This window comes from Alosa pseudoharengus, unplaced genomic scaffold (genome assembly GCF_046254945.1).
Source record: "Alosa pseudoharengus isolate Yale_2024_CS ecotype anadromous, Long Island Sound unplaced genomic scaffold, YU_APseudo_1.1 YU_APseudo_1.1_scf_6, whole genome shotgun sequence".
NCBI classification, from domain to species: Eukaryota; Metazoa; Chordata; class Actinopteri; order Clupeiformes; family Clupeidae; genus Alosa; species Alosa pseudoharengus.
Window position 1 is genome coordinate 8732689 of NW_027468848.1, and position 20819 is coordinate 8753507.

Below are 20819 nucleotides of genomic sequence, written 5' to 3' on the forward strand. Positions count from 1 at the left end.
TGGCCCTCAATCGAGACTGTGAGTCCTGAGTTTGAGTGTTGTGTTGAGAGTATCAGAGCGTGGAGAGTCTGTAGAAAATCAGCAAGACTCCGCAACGTAACGTAACGGGGTGTGGGGGATGTGGCTGCGTACTCTTGCATCTTCCAGCGATGAACAGCAGGCTTCTGTTTCCTTTCATTGGCTGACCTTCAGAGCTCGAAGTGAGTCTGGTCCCCTGGTAATTGACTCATCAATGTTTGGAGTGGGATCAGCGATGCACCGGTCAGCTGTTTCTGTCCGTTCAGCCTGATGAGTTCTGGAAGCCGCTGGTGGATGCAAGAGAGCATGTTTGTGTTGGAACATCAGCGCAGGCATCACTAGCCCCCCTCCCCCTTAGCCCTCACCCCCCCCACCCCATACACACACACACACACACACACACACACACACACACACACACACACACACACACCTTTCAGTGGACCCCACCTTGCCCTGCCCTCCCATCCTCTTAGCGTTCCGTCCTCAAATTGTTCCCCTAAGGGCCGGCGGTGGCCAAGGCCAAAACCACAGTGCCCGATTTGCCGAAAGTGCCACCACCTCCACGAGCCCGCCCGGATCCTCCCCCCAAGCCCTCGCCTCCACCCAGCCCGCAACGCAAGAAAACCAAGGACGGGCCACAAGTGAGCCGGAGGAAAGGTAAGGACCCCCCCACCCCCCACACCCGCCCCCTCTTCAGGAAAACCCGGCAGCTAGACTGTCTCCACGCTTCTGAGAAAAAAAAAGAAAAAAAACAATCAAACAAACTTTTTTCTCAACATGTCTTTTTTTGAAAGATCCGTTCAGGCCTGCAAAGCTCAACTGTGCGTGGTTTAAAAACCACGGCTGGTACACACTGCCCTAGTGGGCAGTGGAGTACGAATGGGATAACAGCGCTGGAAAGGACAGACGCTATGAATCATGGGAAAAAGAATGATTCTTTGTCTGGCTCAGTGCGTAGCTGCCTGTGCAATGCAGCGTTGTACTAAAAAGACATTTGCTTTGGCTCCTTGTTCACAACACACACACACACACACACACACGCATACACACACACAGCCAATCAGACAGGAGCAGTGACTGAGACAGACAGACACACACACACGCTGGTGACTAACACACACAGTTACTCAGAGAATGTGAGAGATGGACAGATACAAACATAATTCTGGAGAGCAAAAGAGAAAAGAGAGGGATAGAGAGGGAGGGATAGAGATAGAGAGGGATAAAGAGAGAGAGAGAGAGGGGGAAAGAGAAAAGAGAGAGAAAGAGAGAGAGAGGAATAGAGATAGAGAAAGTGACAGAGAGCATGACATAGCAAGATCCCGAGCAAGAGCAAGAAAGAGTGCAGAAAGAATGAAAGCATATCGTGTGTGTATCAGTATGAGAATGCCTGCTGCGTGTGTGTGCGTGCGTGTGTGTGTGTGTGTGTGTGTGTGTGTGTGTGTGTGTGTGTGTGTGTGTGTGTGTGTGTGTGTGTGTGTGTGTGAGATGCTTTTGAACTGCATTGAAAGCTGAGTGGAGGCCTGGTCTCTGGCAGTGCCTCTGGATGAAACTACAGCCAAGAAAACAGCCTCAGTGAGGCTTCCATCCAAAGCAGGCTCATTCTCTCTTTGTCTCTCTCTCTCTCTCTCTCTCTCTCTCTCTCACACACACACACACACACACACACACACACACACACACACACACACACACACACACACACACACACTGTGAGCAGGCTCTGTGGGGAGTGATGACAGCTCAGTAGAGCGCACTTCAAGCCAAACAGGAGAATCCTGAGAGCTCATCTTCACAGCTGCACCCCTCTCCAGCTCCAGCCCTTTACACACACACACACACACACACACACACACACACACACACACACACACACACACACATATATATTTGTACACTTGTCAGACTTGTCCTGTAGGTGTGATGAAGGCAACATACTTTGTATTTACATTGCAAGATATATGAACAATACCTGACAATAGTGTATGAATATATAAAAACGTATGAAATATAACATCTAAACTTATTTCCAAGCGGCAGTAAAATACAGAGCCGTGGCGGTGGCAGCTCTCAGCGTGATTGATGGGCGTAATACCGCCTCCCCATCTCTCTCCCGAGGTGACTCAAGGAAGCCGGATTAGTACCGTTACCGCTGGGTTAAATCGCTCATTAAGGGAAGTGGGCCAAGGTGCCAGCAAGCGACGCCATGCTGCTTCCTTACTGCCGTGCCACTGCGCTGCCATGCTGCCCTAGCGGCCGTGCCACCGCGCCACTCTGCCATGTGCCCAGCTTCTCCTTGAGATCGCTTGCCCGCCTGTGGGGGTCAGGTGACCGCAGCCAGGGCCAAGATCCACTGGCACCAGCGGGAAAAAACGATAGTGTGTGTGCATATGTGTGTGGAGTGTGTGTGTGTGTGTGTGTGTGTGTGTGTGAGAGGGAAATAGAAAGAGGGGCAAACAGAAAGAGAGAGAGAGAGAGCACTATATTTATAATTCTCTAGACAGCTATGTATCTATATGCATAAGTGCAGACAAATATATGCACAGTACACACCAACACACACACACACACACACCTGCACATGCCCTGGCTTGCTTGGAGGTGTGCCTGTTTGTTCCATGCGGCTCCTGAAAGTCAAAATCCCAATAAGTAATTACCATATTCTATTCTCAGTTCCATTCCTGCAGCCCCTTCAATTACCAGGTGTTTGTCAACACTCAGTGGTGTGTTTCAGAGCAGGCACACACACACACACACACACACACACACACACACACACACACACACACACACAGACATACACGCGTCACAGCACAGTCCTGGATCCAACCAGCACCCAACGGCAATAAATCTTTAAATATGCCATTATTGTGAAACACAAGCTCTCGGAGGAGCACTGCGTATGGCCGAGCGGCTCGGCTGCATAGCGCGTGTGCACGAGGCCAAAACTCAAACGGCTTTTGATCTATTTCTGACTAGCGATTGAATGAACAGCTGCTAAATATTTCACAAGCGAAACGAAGGCAGGTCATGGTAAGGGACACCCAAAAAGGCCCATCTATTGAACCCGCTGCAGGGAGACCGATACATGAGACCATAACAGGATGCAGGAGCGGACCCTGTCCTTGATGGGGTGGACAGGGGCGGGGGGGGGGGGTTGTGGCATTAGGAGGGGAGGGCGAGGTGGGGTGATGCTATCAGGGCAAAGATATCCCATTTCTGCTGAGCTGGAAATGGGATAGTTTAGTTGATTTGACCGGGGGCCTTTCTCGCCGGTAGACTTAAGGACCGCAGTGACCTAACGGCAGCGCTGAGCGCCGCGCGTGCCTGGCCTCTGATTGTTCTGATGTGCACAGTTACAGCGACGCAGCTCCCAGATGCCGTCACCGCCACCAGCCCAGCCACCTCATCAGCAACCTCCTCCGTCGTGGTGGCAACGGATGCAAGTGCTACGGTAACCAGCTCTGTTTCTGCGGATGCTGGCCTGGTTCCCACAGTAACCGACACCACCACCACCACCGGGGCACCTTCAGCAATGACAACCACTCCACTGGCGGACACTTTGACATCGCCTCCCCTAACTGTCACTGCAGCAATGGATGCGGTCACCCAAACGACCAGCGGTCCTCCAAGAGACATAGACACAGTGGCTGACGCTATTCCTGTTGCAACTGAAGTTCCTTCCCTAATAACAGCCGGCCCTACACCAGTAACAGTTCCCCTTGGAACCATATCCCCTGGAAGTACAGTGTTTGCTGCATCCACTGTACCCATGCCCAAAGCGTCCACTGTCGGGCCTTCCTCAGCAAGCACTCTTCCTCAGACTACTGCAGCTGGTTCCCAGTCTACTGATGCTGCAGCCGCACCAACGGATGCGGTTTCCCCAGCAACCGTCCCCCTTCCCATGGCGACTGATGCTGTCCCATCAGTAACTGATGCTCTTCCACCACCCACTGCTGTCACTGTACAAGTAACCGCCATTGCTCCCACAGCAACCGATGCTATTCCTGTTGCAACTACTGCTCCTTCTGCTGGTCCTCAAGCTACTGACATGGCTCTGCCAGCAACTGATGCTGCTCCTCAGGCAACTGATGCTGTTGTCCCAGCAACCGATGCTGTTCCTCAGGCAACTGATGCTGTTGCCCCAGCAACCAATGCTGCTCCTCAGGCAACCGATGGTGTTCCTCAGGCAACTGATGCTGCTGCCCCAGCAACCGATGCTGCTCCTCAGGCAACCGATGCTGTTCCTCAGGCAACTGATGCTGCTGTCCCAGCAACCGATGCTGCTCCTCAGGCAACCGATGCTGTTCCTCAGGCAACTGATGCTGCTTCCCCAGCAACCAATCCTACTCCTCAGGCAACTGATGCTGCTTCCCCAGCAACCAATCCTGGTCCTCAGGCAACTGATGCTGCCGCCCCAGCAACCAATCCTGCTCCTCAGGCAACAGATGCTGCTGCCCCAGAAACCAATCCTGCTCCTCAGGCAACTGATGTGGCTCCTCCAGTCGACACACCTGCTGCACCTGAAGCCCCAGCCCCAGACGCGTCGGAGTCAGGCAGAGGGGGGGCGGAAATCACCACGTCCAGTAAGGAAAAAGAGAAATCAGGTACAGAGGACACATTTCAACACTCGTCCTTGTGACTCTAAGAGATACATGTTTGTAAATCTGCAGGACATGAAGATTGCATTTATGCTGCTCAAAAGTACACACTGCATGCTTTACTTTTAGTATTTTAAATATGCATTGTGTAATGTCAGATATATTTGCTTCGTGCTTGAATAAAACCATATCAGAATGCTTGATTTGAGTGTTTTTTTGGAAGTATCTTATACTGATCATGTCTTTGATGTGTAACATTCCAGTTACTGGCAACAGTGAGAAGAGCAATGAAATTCCTGGCACGCCGGGAGAGAGCAGGGAAGCCAAAGAGGAAATTTCAGAGGGCAAAAAAAAGAAAGAGAAATTTTTTGAAAAGAAAGACTATGAGAAAAAAGGTATACTGCTAGTAGACGTTACTGTGTGTGTGTGTGTGTGTGTGGTTTTGTGCTTCTTGTGCTCTTCCTTAGCGAAGGCACAAGTATGATAAGTAGTCTTCAAATAGCCTGACCCCCCCCCCCCTCTCCCACCCAGTGTGTGTGTGCTAGCTGCCCTCCTCTCCTCAGCTCCATGTGCCGATCCACACGGGCCGTGTGATGATCAGATGTGATGGTGTCCTCATGCCTGTCCGCACTGCATCGCATCGCATCGCCTCCCCGACCCAAATGTTAATGCATTCAGATCCTGTCCCAGCAGCGGTCAATAGCTCTTGAATATTTCCACTCTGCGGGCTTGTTATTGACTGAGGAATGGAGTTGAAGGTGGAGTGCAAGCTGCCTGTCTGCCTCTGCCTCTGGTTCTGCCTGCCTGCCTCTGCCTCAGGGGCAGGGGCAGGGGCTGGGGCTGGGGCAGGGGCTGGGGCTGGGGCTGGGGCTGGGGCAGGGGCAGGGGCTGGGGCTGTATGGCAAACAGGACAAGCGGAGCAGGGCAGAGCGGAGAGGAGAGGAGCAGACGTCCTGTGTCCTCTAGGACACCCTCCTCGTGCTCGCTGTATTCCCTCGCCAGGTCGCTGGACGAAGTCGCCCCTGACGCAGGCTCCGAGGTGGCTCCTGATTGGGTCCCTGTTTTTATAGAGGCCTCGAGCCTAGAAGTGGCTCAGGGAGCGGCGTGATCTAGAATACCAGAACTGAGCCACGTCAGAGCCAGATCAGGGCCGAATCTGTGCCGCATCCACAACTCCATGCGGTGTGTTTCTCAACCCTCGCTCACTGGCCCCGCGTGCTACTGTAGGTTTGTTGAAGCCCCTGTTGCATCAGCATCTGATTGGCACAGAATGACCCTAAGGCTCCACCACTGGACACATTAGAGAACTTTGGTTCTTTCTGTTCCCAGACTGGCAGCTGGAGCTTTAGAACCAATGTGGTTCTGAAGTTGGGCTCCATCTCGTCTGGACTAGGTCTGTCTGTGAGATGGACGCGCTGACCTCTGACCTGTGTGACCTTTGTGACCATTGTTGCCTGACACATAAGTGACGCAGTAGTCCTGCAGTAGCTACTTCTCTACATTCAGAAACTCTACTAGACACCAGACACTCTACAGGAGCCTCCTCAGTCATCCTATAGGCATCTGTGATTGCTTTTTAATGCCTGTAGCCTCCTGAGTCATCCTATAGGCATCTGTGATCGCTTTTTAATGCCTGTAGCCTCCTGAGTCATCCTATAGGCATCTGTGATCGCTTTGTAATGTCTGTAGCCTCCTGAGTCATCCTATAGGCATCTGTGATCGCTTTGTAATGCCTGTAGCCTCCTGAGTCATCCTATAGGCATCTGCGATTGCTTTGTAATGCCTGTAGCCTCCTAAATCATCCTATAGGCATCTGTGATCGCTTTGTAATGCCTGTAGCCTCCTGAGTCTTCCTTTATGCGTCTGTGAGCGCTTGTTAATGGTTGTAGCCTCCTGAGTCTTCGACTATAGGTATGTGGCCGCTTGTTAACGCCTGTAGTTTCCTGAGTCGTTTTACACGTCTATGGCGGCTTGTTAACGCCTGTAGCTTCCTGAATCGTTCTACACATCTGAGACTGCTCGTTAACGCCTGTAGCCTTCTGAGTCGTCATCTACAATATGCATCTGTGATCGCTTCTTAACGCCTGTACTGTAGCCTCCTGAGTCATCCTATAGGCATCTGCGATTGCTTTGTAATGCCTATAGCCTCCTAAATCATCCTATAGGCATCTGTGATCGCTTTGTAATGCCTGTAGCCTCCTGAGTCTTCCTTTATGCGTCTGTGAGCGCTTGTTAATGGTTGTAGCCTCCTGAGTCTTCGACTATAGGTATGTGGCCGCTTGTTAACGCCTGTAGTTTCCTGAGTCGTTTTACACGTCTATGGCGGCTTGTTAACGCCTGTAGCTTCCTGAATCGTTCTACACATCTGAGACTGCTCGTTAACGCCTGTAGCCTTCTGAGTCGTCATCTACAATATGCATCTGTGATCGCTTCTTAACGCCTGTAGCCTCCTGAGTCGTCATCTACAGTATGCATCTGTGATCGCTTCTTAACGCCTGTAGCCTCCTGAGTCGTCATCTACAGTATGCATCTGTGATCGCTTGTTAACACCTGTAGCCTCCTGAGTCGTCCTCTACAGTATGCATCTGTGGTCGCTTGTTAAGGTCTGTAGCCTCCTGAGTCGTCCTCTACAGTATGCATCTGTGATCGCTTGTTAAGGTCTTTAGCCTCATGAGTCGTCCTCTACAGTATGCATCTGTGATCGCTTGGTAATGTCTGTAGCCTCCTGAGTCGTCATCTACAGTATGCATCTGTGATCGCTTGTTAACGCCTGTAGCCTCCTGAGTCGTCCTCTACAGTATGCATCTGTGATCGCTTGTTAACGTCTGTAGCCTCCTGAGTCGTCATCTACAGTATGCATCTGTGATCGCTTGTTAACGTCTGTAGCCTCCTGAGTCGTCCTCTACACGTCTGTGGTCGCTTGTTAACGCCCGTTCAAACAAAGGGTATTCACTGTTATTGTGCCTAGGCAATAACTGTCCCCTGCTGCTGTAGATAGATTACATTTAGATGAGAGAACAAAGCACCTAGATTATTTCCATATTGGAAGTATGTGTCTGTGTGTGTGTGTGTGTGTGTGTGTGTGTGTGTGTTTGGGTGTGCGTTGGCCTTGCGTCCTTATTATCTGAATACCCTTAGTCAGTTAGATATTTATTAAATTGAGATCTAATGGTAGTGGCTTTATCTTTCAAGCCGTTTCCAGAATGTTGGTTCCTGGAGGACCCAGGACACAGTTGACAAAAGTAGCGTACGTCCGATTCCAAGGTAAGACACGTGCAGTCGATCATGCATAGTGGTTATGATTTCAGAGTGATGAGCAGACTAGAGAGAACATCTGCATACCTGTTTTGATACTGTGGAGTTGAGTCGTGCATAATGTGTACTGTATGTGACACTGATGTGAGTTGCTTTGTGAAAGCTTCAGATTCTTTTTCGGTGTCTTAAAATACTGTGTTATGAAGAACTGTGGGAAAAAACATCATCATCTGTCACTGTCTCTATCTCTTTTGCATCTCTCTCTCTGCTTTCATCCATGTTCCTCTACGTCGCTTGCATGTTTGTTTTCACTTGCTTGCTTCATAAGGTAGGTCTCTCTCTCTCACACACACACACACACACACACAAACACACACACACACACACACACACAGATTTTGCTTTGCCAGCTAGTTACGATATCTTACTTGTGATGCTATTTTAGGCCTGCTCGTTCCCAAATGAACAATCTTGTTTTGTTCTCTCCCACGCCCCCAGTCCGATTAGCCTAGAGTGAGTGTGTGCATGAATGTGTACATGTGTGTGTGTGTGTGTGTGTGAGAGAGAGAGAGAGAGAGAGAGAGTGCTTGTGTGTGTGTGTGTGTCTCTGTGTGTCTCTGTAGTCTGTGTGTGTGTCTGTGCTCTGCTGTGTGTGTGTCTGTGTGTGTGTGTGTGTGTGTGAGAGAGAGAGAGAGTGCGTGTGTGTGTGTGTCTGAGTAGTCTGTGTGTGTGTGTGTGTGTGTGTAGTCTGTGTCTGTGTGTGTGTAGTCTGTGTGTGTGTGTGTGAGCTCTGTGTGACCGTAGGTGTCATCCTCCCAACAATCTGTAGGGTAATTGGCCATTCATATTTAATCATCAGCGGCTCTCCCCTCCGTCCTGCGCCTGTAGGCCCACTCAGCGGCCGCCTCAGTTGGACTTTAGCGAACGACACCACACACACACACACACACACACACACACACACACACACACACACACACACACACCCTGGCCCTGCACAGCGCAGCAGCAGCAGTGGCATCTTTAAAACATCACATCAATATTTTATCCGTCCGCCCGCCCAAACACAGAGAGAAGTCAAAACCATGCCCTATTAAACAACTAAATTCCCATCTAAGTACCCCGTTAATTTATACAGCCCAACAGCCTGGGGCCCTCTGGAGGGTTGAGAGAGCTCAGGCTGCACACACACACACTTTAACATACACACATACACATGCACACACAAACAAACACACACTAATATACACACACACACATATAGACACACACACTCTCTCTCTCTCTCAATCACACACATACAGTATACACTCAATCACACAGATACGAACATGCATGCACATGTGCACGCACAAACAAACGTGATGAGACACACACAGACACACACACGTGATGAATACAAAAATGTGTGAGTGTGTGTGTGTGTGTGTGTGTGTGGTGGCTTCAGCTGAGGTGACTGTTATGAAAGTCCTCCTCTTGAGGTGTAGTCCTCCTCATGGCTCGTCTCCTCAGAGCTGAGCTTTTGTTTAACAACGCTCCCTCATTTTCCCAGCTGCTTAGAATTCAGTCCATTTTTCAAGAGCAGTTCAAGATCAGTATGCAGGGGAAAGAGAGAAAGTAAGTAAGAAAGAGCGAACAAAAGAAGATGGGAAAAGTTCCTTTCTGCCTTGGCCTGATCAGGCAGGAACCTCAGATCAACACCAAATCAGTCCACATTCTGCACACACACTTAGCATGTTGACTCCACACCGTGTGTCTGCTTACTTGGTTCTTGTCAGCAACCACACTTAACTGTGAGAGGAGTCTTAGGATGTGTTTGCATGCTTACTGTGAAGAGAATGTCTCAGCAACCATGCTTACTGTGAGGCGAGTCTTAGCATTAGCATGTTTTCACAACCCCACTTCCTGTGAGGAGAGTCTTAGTGTGTCTCAACAACCACGCTTACTCTGAGGAGAGTGTTAGCACGTTTTAGCAACCATGCTTACTGTGAGGAGAGTCTTAGCATGTGTTAGCAACCATGCTTACCATGAGGAGAGTCTTAGCATGTGTTAGCAACCATGCTTACTGTGAGGAGAATCTTAGCATGTCTCAGCAACCATGCTTACTGTGAGGAGAATCTTAGCATGTCTCAGCAATCATGCTTACTGTGAGGAGAATCTTAGCATGTCTCAGAACCGCACTTACTGTTTGTCTGCTTATACAGCTCTCATAGTCTATCTTCCCTGTTAAGGCATCATATTCTGTTAATTCCTCTCATTCTCGATCTCGCCATCCCTCATCCCCTGTCCGTCTAAGTCCTTTTCTTTGTCCCCCCCCCCCCCCCCCGGTGTAACTCCTGACACTGTTAACGGTGCTCTGCTCTGCTCTCCCCCCCCCATCAGACTGCGAGTGCTACGGCCACTCAAACCGCTGCAGCTATATCGATTTCATCAACATTGTGACGTGCGTCAGCTGCAAACACAACACTAGGGGGCAGAACTGCCAGCACTGTCGCCTGGGATACTACCGCAACGGCTCGGCTGATCTGGACGATGAGAACGTTTGCATAGGTCAGTTGGAACCCGCTGTCCACCCCAGCACTGCACTACAACCACCTGAGTTCTTGTTTTTAGTATTTTTGGGGGGGTTTTTTGCCTTTTATTTTGATAGTTTATTTTGGTACTTTGACCAGAATATGGTACAATAGTGTCCATCTTCGAGAGAGTTCTGATGAGAACACAGGCCAGGCTACTATAGGATATATACTCTGGACTTATACTATAGGATCTAAACTATAGGTCAGGATATAAGGGGACTTATACTATAGGATATATACTCTGGACTTATACTAAATGATCTATACTGTAGGTCAGGATATAAAGGGACTTATACTATAGGATATATACTCTGGACTTATACTATAGGATCTATACTCTGGACTGATAGTATAGGATCTATACTATAGGATATATACTCTGGAATTATACTATATGATCTATACTATAGGTCAGGATATGAAGGGACTTATAATATAGGATCTATACTATAGGATATATACTCTGGACTGATAGTATAGGATCTATACTATAGGATATATACTCTGAACTTATACCAAAGATCCTTGATTACTAGCAAGATAGAGCAACGTAATTCGTTACTATGGGAGCACAACGGGACAGTTCGGGTCTGCATAAGTGGGAGTGTCACCTTACGTCACTAAATAAACTTTCTCTCTTAATAAGCAATAAAAACAGATAAACATAATTGTGTTCACATTATTATTGTCTATAATCATGTATGATACCAATGAATCATTCTTTAGGACATGATATGAATAATTTAATTAGTCATGTGAACCGAGCTAGCTAGCTAGCTAACGCTACTGTAGCTTAAATGCTATACAAGTGGATGGGAGTAGCTATGGCAATACAGCTATGCGCTAACAAGTGACTAGTAGTTGAAGGACTTCGCTTAAACTTAATATACTGTTGCAAATTCGCTTGAGTATAAACTATCCACTTTAACTAATGTCAGTAATGTTATTCAGCTAGTTGTCATTTCAAAGAAATTACACTTCTCCGTTTAAAATGTTACCTTAGCTAAGAGGCTAGCTAGCATGCTAACAACCAGACAGTAACTGGCAGCAGCATGGTCTTATATTAAGTTATTTTATTACAAATCCTAAGACTAAAAAATTACACTTTTAGGCTTGAAATGATCCCAGACACTTACAGATTATGACAAAAATGTCCAAAAAACCCTCAACAAATCCAGAAAGACATAATGACCAATTTATTGGTAAAATTCCACAAGTCTCCAATGACATTAGTGCAGCGAGGGTTTACTCTGGTCTGCATAAAGGGGGATTTTCCCCCCTCCACCTTGCAATAATCGAACGCGGAAATAGTCGAACGTTTGCGCCTCTCGCTCTTTAACCCTCTCTGCTTATACTATAGGATATATACTCTGGACTTATACTATAGGATCTATACTATAGGATACATACTCTGGACTTATACTATAGGATATATACTCTGGACTTATACTATAGGATCTATACTATAGGTCAGGATATGAAGGGGCTTATACTATAGGATCTATACTATAGGATATATACTCTGGACCTATACTATAGGTCAGGATATGAAGGGGCTTATACTATAGGATCTATACTATAGGATATATACTCTGGACCTATACTATAGGTCAGGATATGAAGGGACTTATACTATAGGATCTATACTATAGGATATATACTCTGGACTTATACTATAGGATCTATACTATAGGTCAGGATATGAAGAGACTTATACTATAGGGCCTATACTGTAGACTTCACAGTGGAGACAGTTTAGACTTTGTTTTAGACTTTCATCAACTCAGCACAGACATGATGCATGAAATTACTTTTTGGATTCAAACCACTTTTTAATTCCACAGGGGATCATTCGTGCACTTATTCGTTTACTTCCTCAGACAAGCAGAATGTGTTTGTAGTGCCATTTCATGGGCGGTGTGAGAGCGTGTTTTCTGTAGAGCTGCAGCAATTACTAAAATATTGTGTCAATTTTTTGCTGAAAATACCTCTAAATTCTCTCTGATTGCTGCTTCTTAAATATTTCCAGCCTTACTTAACCCCTCTATGACAGTGCGCTAAATATCATTGGTGTGTGGAGAAAACAAGGCATTTGAGGACATATTCATGGGCTTTTGGAAACACTGATCAACATGTTTTCACCCTTTCCAAGGCATTTTATCAATCAAACAACTAATCGGTTAATGGAGAAAATAATGAACGGATTAATCAACTGTGAAAATAAAGCTTAGTTGCAGCCCTAGTGTTCAGGAAGACGTGACATTTGACCCTGGGCGTTGAGTGTGTGTTCAAGCATAAGTGACATTTGACCCTGGGCGTCGAGTGTGTGACGTCCAGGCAGACGTGATGTTTAGCGCATTCTACGATCGTCCTCCACCGCGTCTCACCACACCCTGTCAGCTCCGCCTCACTCATGACCCTGACTCCGCCTTCCCGTCATGGCGACCGTGTGCAAATCTCATGTTAACGGCCCCCCCGCCCGCCACTCCACCCACGCCCCCACCCGCCCGTCCCCCTGTGGATCCCAGCAAACCCAACACACACACACACACACTCAACACACACCATGCAGCTCCGATACACACACTGCCATATAGAACAGGTGATAGACCCCTGCTTCCATATGCACACATCTAATCTACTGTGTATAGTGTATTAATGTACTGAAACAGACTGACAATTAGAGCCCATTCATAAATATTTAAAATGTACAGAAATGAATGGATTGGGCAAATTATTTTAAAATACTGTATAAACAGATACTGTATGTAGTTTATTATCAGAATTACATTTTCAACATCTTTTTGCACTGTAGATGTAATGCAAAGAATGGGAAAGCTATATCCTGGTCATGAGAATCTGTCAAGTGAAGCTTTATTTGAAAACAAAAAAAAAACATCCTGTTATCCTGTTCAAAAACATAGCTATGGCAGAGCAGACTTATGCTTCTGAAAGCCTAACAGCTTGCCTTTCAACACCAGCTGGCATTCTGTTGGCTGCAGCCACCGCCACACTCGGTAGAATGTTACAGTAGAACACTGACATCTGCTGGCCAGACGGAATGCTGGCCGTCTCCCAGGCAACAGGCCTGACTGACAGCTCAAGCGCTGACATTTTTGTCAGCAAGGCTGTGGACTTACAAGCAGAACACAGATGTGAGCAGGACCTGGAGGCGCTGTTTCAGATGCCGCTCCCTGGAGTTTTGGTGTGTAGCACACAACCACGTGATCAGATATTGCTGGAGGAGAGGCTGGATTTGTAGCCTTGGGCAGAAATGACCTCGGGGTAAGAATACTTAAAGCTCCTGAAGGTTTGCTCTTCCTCGTATCCATAGTGATGTAGCCTCCATACAGCATCAAAAATATCAGCCGAGCAGAGACCAGAGGTTTGAGACAGACTCTTGTACAGAAAAATCATCATACACACTTAGATATAAAACATCCTAGAACTCCTCCATGTTGTCTGTGGGTTTTTTTACTCTAAAGAGTGTTCTGAAGCAGTTCCTGAAAGATTCCTTGGAAGAGTGGAGTTAAGGGTTACTTTTCAGATTCTTTGACCCAGTAGAAAGAGATTCAATGTCAAACTCGAGGCCTTTTCATAAATCCCCCACCCCTTTCACCAAAGGCTACAGTATAAAAGACCAAGTTCGTTCCTCGCTCTCATGGGCTGCACCTGCTCTTTTCCATTTACCCAGAATGCAACTGCAACCAGCTGGGCTCTCTGCATGCCCGCTGTAACGAAACAGGCTTCTGCCAGTGCAGAGAGGGTACTACGGGGCAGAAGTGTGAGGACTGTGTACCCGGCTTCACCTGGAAACAGGGCTGCATCCGTAAGTCAGACACTCACACCTTTCATGCGGAAGGGGGATGTATAGACCCTTTCAAGAGAGTTCCATTATCAGCATCATAGTTGGCCCCACAAGGCTTCCGTTTTAACATTCCATATGTTATCTTAATGCAGAGGAAGTAGATTGGGAACCAAATAGAACGTTCAAGCATTGTTTTTGTTTTTATTGTTAAGGGTCTATAAATACATGACAGAACATTTAAACTTAATTTACATTCATTTACATAGGCCTACATTTGGCAGTGTTACTTTTGTGTTCTCTCCAGCAGTGCTCATGTTCATTGTTCAGAATTGTGTAAAATGTATAACACTTGTACGACTAAGTACAGCTTACTTTGATGTCTATACACAAGGACACTACTACGTCAGTCCAGTTTATCTTCCAGATACAGTAGCCTACAGTAGCTACACATTATAGTATTTTTATGGTGCATGCTACACCTACATGCAACACTAGTTGAATCTGATGTCTATTGTGTGTGTGTATGTGTGTGTGTGTCTGTGTCTCTATGTATGTGTGTGTGTGTGTGTGTGTGTCTCTATGTATGTGTGTGTGTGTGTGTGTGTGTCTGTGTCTCTATGTCTCTATGTATGTGTGTGTGTGTGTGTGTGTGTGTGTGTGTGTCTCTATGTATGTGTGTGTGTGTATGTGTGTGTGTATGTATGTGTATGTGTATGTGTATGTGTATGTGTATGTGTGTGTGTGTGTGTGTGTCTCCCATCCACCAGCTAACGTGTGTGACGACGAGATGCTCATGTGCCAGAACGGCGGCACGTGTGTGCAGAACCAGAAGTGTGTGTGCCCGCCGGAGTTCAAGGGCGTGCTGTGTGAGCAAGAGCGCTGCACCGGCAAGAAGGGCTGCGACGGCGCCGCGTCCTGCTCCCTCAGCTCCACCGCCGCTCTGCTCTGCCTGCTGCTCCACGGCCTGCTGCTGAGGCTGCCCGCCTGAGGGGCGGCGCCAGCGAGCGAGCGAGCGCTGCACTGCGCTGCGCTGACCCCAACACACACACCAACACCTCCACCAATACTACTACTACTACTACTGTTACTTCTACTATCCCACCCCCCCCCCCCCCCACACACAGCCCTGCCGATGACCCCACCTGCCCCGCCAAACCCGCGGCTAGCGGTGCTGACCTACTCTGGGACGCTCCAGGAAGTGCTCAGGGGTCAAAGGGTCGTGGGGTCAAGGTTCACCGACGCCTTCACTAGAGACGAGAGTGCTGCTTGCCTGCTCGTCACTTATCTTTGAACAACGCCTGTGTGCTGCGAGGACTCTAACCAAAACAAACAGAAACAAATAAAAAAATAGTAAAAAAAAAAGATAAGAGAAGAATAGAAAAAGAAATGTCTATAAGAAATGTTTAAGAGAGAAATATATAAATAGAAGACAGTTTTTTTGCTCTTGTTGTAGTTTTTTGCGTTGACACCCACAAAAGTTCATGTTCCGCACTTACTTAGCCAACTTGTTTTTACGAACAGACATGGTTGTATTCACTGCTGAGGTCTACTAATGCCAAGTTATCCACTCTTAAAGACTCCTTTTCACTCATTCTCCTTACGTTGCTGCAGTTTTTTCTTACTCAACGGTCACCTGACATTGGCAGGCGTGAAGCGGAGCGATGCTTAGTGTTCCACGTCACTGGCCGGCTAGGTGGAAAAGGAATGCGCGTGTACATACTGTAGTTTGTGGTTGAGATGTGGTCTTACACATGGAGCCCAGGACAGTGGACAAACAGAGAATGATCGAAACTGAGCAAATCTATATCTGTATATTTCAAAAGGAATATATATATATATATATATATATATAAATATATATATAACTATTGTATATTAACATTGTTTGAATATTTTTTGTAGAAAGTGTTATTTTTGTTCTAAGTAAACCTTACCATTATTAAGAACGTGGAGCCTTTGATTAACTATCTCACAATGTTTTAATGTAATACAGTAGATTCAACAATGCCTCTTATCACGACTTGGGCACTGACAGTCAGAGTTGTGGACCGTGAGCACACACACACACACACACACACACACACACACACACACACAAACGCAGCTCTTGTGGAGTGCTTGTGGAGATGTGTGTGGAGAGCGTGCCCAGAAGGAGCTCTCGTCGCCGCAGAGACGTGCTGTGACACTCTCTTGATCACCAACACCAGTAACTAGAGACATCACTGTGAGCGCCTTCCCCTTACTCTCATCCCCTCTCACGGTCACCAACGGTCACCGACGCCACGGCACGGAAAAACAAGCAAACAAACAAACAAACATCTGGAGGAGGCTGGCTGACCCACAAACCCCCACACACACATACACAGGTGTGCGCCTCAATGAGAGGTGCAAACCCCCGTCACCTCAGAGAGACCGGGGTCCCCCTTCGGACCCGTCGGTGTGCCCCATCATCGCTGCTGCTGCTGCTGCTGCTGTGTCCAGCCCCAGTCCAGCCCCTGGTCAGCTGGTTACGTACGGCCACAGCACAGGAAATACAGTATTCTGCCTCCTGAGGCTTCTTCTCTACCCATGCTTCAGAATAAGAGTCTTTCATCCATGTACTGTCAGCCTTCCAAAGAATAAAACCTGACAATCAGAAAGTACTCAGCCAATGGGTGGATGTGTCTTATTGAGATCACCACAGTAACAGTGTAGTTTACAAAAAACAAACAGTTCACAACATGAATAAAGATGACATGAACACAACCATCTTGCAGGTAAATCTACTTTATATGAATGCATATGATATTTGATCAGAATGAGCTAATACCAGACTAAATTTGACATTATTATTATTTCATAAAATGTATTCTTTTTTAAAATAAAACAAGCCTAAATGTGTTAGATTAAAGCATTTATATGATGGATATCTCACCAATGTGTCAACATTATTAAAGGCCTCTTTGGGACATAGCCTTGTGTATGTGCGCTGACTAAAGGACTTGACCAAAATGACATTAATTGGGGAGGGGACGGGGGGCACACGCACACACACACAATGTCGTATTTGACATCAGGCCTGCTCCTGAGTGAATTAGCATCTAGGCAGTCAAGTCTGAAGTCTAAAGAGATACACACACGCCTGGTGAGTTTAGCTGCGGTGATAAAAAAGTGAACATACACCTGGAGAGCAGTCGTTGACCCCAGTGCCAAAGCGCCAGGATCGTTGGTATGGCAGTCAGAGTGCTCTCTAGGCAAGTCTCCCCACTCGGCGGGCAACTTGCAACACATTTTGGTTAGTTATCGGGCAACTATTTTCCTATTCAAGTGAATGGGGAAGCATACAGGAAGGGGCGGGCCATGTGGAGAGACTACTGCATTGATTGGCATTATGAACTATCCCTATGCATTTCTATAGAGAGGATTCTTGGAGTGCTGTGTCACCTCATTTGAAAGTTTCTGCCTCAGATCTACCTGAACTCTCCAGGTGCCGAGAGCCGTGCCGAGAGTGAGTGAAATGTGAGGAGACATGCCGTACCTCGGCTTCAGGGATTTGAGCAGAATGGAGACAGGCACAGAGAAAACAATTACCTGGTGTCTGGACAGAAATGCCTCTGACGTTTACAACCTCATTAAAAAGGCTTGATGATGTATTAGCTTAATGAGTTTTGAGCAGAGAGATGTAAGCATTATAAAGTAACTCTTTACTGATCTGGGAGAAGAAATGGTGAGGGCATCTCTGACACTTTTCCAACCACCTCATCTTCCTGGCACAGTGAGCTGCCTGCTACAACAGCGGCGCTCGGGGAGCAGTGAGGGGGTAGGTGCCTTGCTCCCACAGGTCAGGGGCTCGAACCCGCAACGCTCCGGTCACAGGTCCAGAGTGCTAACCAGTGGGCCATGGCTGCCCACACTATAATACTATAAGATATATTTACATACTGTAATGTAATGTACTGTTATGTTTTGGAAATGTTTAGTGTTTTCTGTCATTTAGCTCACAAAAAACACTCCCACTCCCATTTTGATATTATCATTTAAATCATCCTGCAGGGATATTGAAGAAGGTGATATTCATCATCTCAAGGGCCTCTGTGGAAAGAGTGTAGAGGTATACTGGCTAAACCGAAGCATGTTTAGATCTAGTCATTTTAGCATCTTACATCAGTATGGCTCTAATTCCATCAATCCAGTGCCGGGGAATCTGTGTCGTGAGGGCCCCCTGGAGCTGTGTTTGGGAGATGAAGTAAGATTTATTTATATCATTTGTTATGTAGGAGCTGCATTTGGCAGGTAAAAAGATTTATTTATATAAGGTTCGTTACTACAGTGTTTTTCACAGACAAAAGTCACAAAGTGCTTTTCTGGCAGAACTCTAGTCCAAAAGAAGATGGCATTCTGTCTGTTTTAAACGCTGTAGGTACCAGTGTGTGTATATCTGCTGTAAATGTTGTGATGGGTAATCTCCTTTTACAGTTGTTCTGACCCTTTGGTGCATTTATCGAATCATAATCAAATAATCAAATTTCTCAAAACAATTGTGTAAACCAACCCTCATAGTGGATAACCTGCAAAAGCGCGTATCTTGCTCAAAATACGTGGTTTATGCCTCAAAAGCAAATATTTATGCCAATGGCACGGTCGGTGCAATCAAAACGACAAGTCATGCTATTGTTTATGTCAAGATAGTGAAACTGTTTTGTTGTGTTGTCAATGTGACAGTTTACTCTGTATTTTGTACTGAACAAGGCATAAGGTATCACTAGGCGCAAGGCAACACTATTTCCTATTTCAAACCTACAAAGTTACACATTATTGTGTGTGGAGGGGGTTAATTGCAAGACAGTGGATATGTTTCAAAGTTGTTTTTGTCTTAACAGGCATTTTACAGCATTGTGCAAATGAAAAATTGCGCTATATGTACATAAGGCCATACACATACATAAGAAAAAATAAATAAAAGTAAAAAGGTAAAATGCATGTGGATAAAAAGGTATAAAAGTATACATTAGATCAGCTAAGAAAATGTAATAGAGAATAAACTAGTTTTTAATCTGGTCTTGAAGCTGTCAGTCGTTGTGGCACTTTTGATGTGGTTAGGCAGTTGGTTCCACAATCTGACCACATCTAAAATCAGCCTCCCCACACTTTAGCAGTGGGTTTCGACGAGCAGAAGTCTCTCTTGCAATCTAAGGAGTCTGGGCATAGCTGGGGGCAGCCGTGGGGGCGGCCGTGGCCTACTGCACTTCGGACTTGTAACCGGAGGGTTGCCGGTTCGAACCCGAGCAGTAGGCACGGCTGAAGTGCCCTTGAGCAAGGCACCTATCCCCTCACTGCTCCCCGAGCGCCGCTGTTGATGCAGGCAGCTCACTGCGCCGGGATTAGTGTGTGCTTCACCTCACTGTGTGTACACTGTGTGCTGTGTGTGTTTCACTAATTCACGGATTGGGATAAATGCAGAGACCAAATTTCCCTCACGGGATCAAAAGAGTATATATACTTATACATAGGTATATGTGAGTACACCCTTATACATATATGAGTACACCCTTATACATAGGGTGATGGAGCATGTCAGCTAGATAGTCGGGCCCAGCCTTAATGAGAACTCTTACTGCTGCCATTTGAATCAATTGTAGCGGTGTAATTGTCTTTTTAGGGAGACCTTTTAAAAGACCATTACAGTATTCAACCCTACTAGATAAAAGCATGGATGAGTTTTTCAAGATCAGGCTGAGACATGAGACCCCATATGATGTAATCTTTAATTTATTCTCTTTTTTGCCAAATACAATCACTTCAGTATTTTCTTTAACTGGAGGAAGTTCCGGGCCACCCAGCTGTTGATCTGGTCAATGCATTGGCAGAGGGACTCAAGAGCATAGATATACATAATAAAGGCTAGATGTCTTATGGCGGAGTCTCTAACGGCATCACCGGTGGCCATCTTGTCACAGGCAAGCTATCTGGTGGGCTCTGTGGTACCTGATGTAAGGTATATCTCTTCTTCTACTAAAGGCAGAACAATGCCCCAGGCTATAACAAGGACACCTTCACTCAGGTCACTACCTGTCATTACAGTGGACCATTGAAACACAATGTTATGAGTTAGCATGCTGACTGTGGCAAGATGGCTGCGAGGTGCGGACGTTGACCTCCATTGGCCAGCAGTGCGGACGAGACATCTAGCCTTTATTTTATATATCTATGCTCAAGAGGGCCGTGGTCATTGGACGACAGGCTAAGTAGATTTTAGTGTCAAGTGCATACCTATGAGCAGGGATGGGCACAGATACATCAACATGTATTTCCAAATAAAATACCAAATACCCACCTTAAAAATGTATCAAAATAAACTACAAAATAAACTCACCTCACTTTTATTAGTTATTTTTCCAAAATTGCCATATAATAAAGATTATCCTTCGAGCCTTTTGGATAACTGAAACAATATGATCATGGGGGAAAATAGTGCAAGGACATAGTGGTCATAGCCTATAGTGTTTAATAGACTAGCACACAGCGTTAAATAGAATAGTTGCATAGGCTACAATACAAGCAAATAGGCAATGACAGACT

At 46.5% G+C, this 20819-nt stretch overlaps 1 protein-coding gene across 1 annotated transcript in view; it reads left to right on the forward strand.

Annotated features, from left to right (window-relative positions):
• Positions 1-15249, forward strand: part of ntng2a (netrin g2a) — an 83404-nt gene extending 68155 nt beyond the window's left edge. Inside the window, exons 5-7 of the mRNA XM_076270754.1 lie at positions 10260-10427; positions 14148-14282; positions 15029-15249. Coding sequence (XP_076126869.1) covers positions 10260-10427; positions 14148-14282; positions 15029-15249 — 524 coding nt within the window. The remainder of the gene's footprint in view (positions 1-10259; positions 10428-14147; positions 14283-15028) is intronic.
• The last annotated feature ends 5570 nt before the right edge of the window (positions 15250-20819 follow it).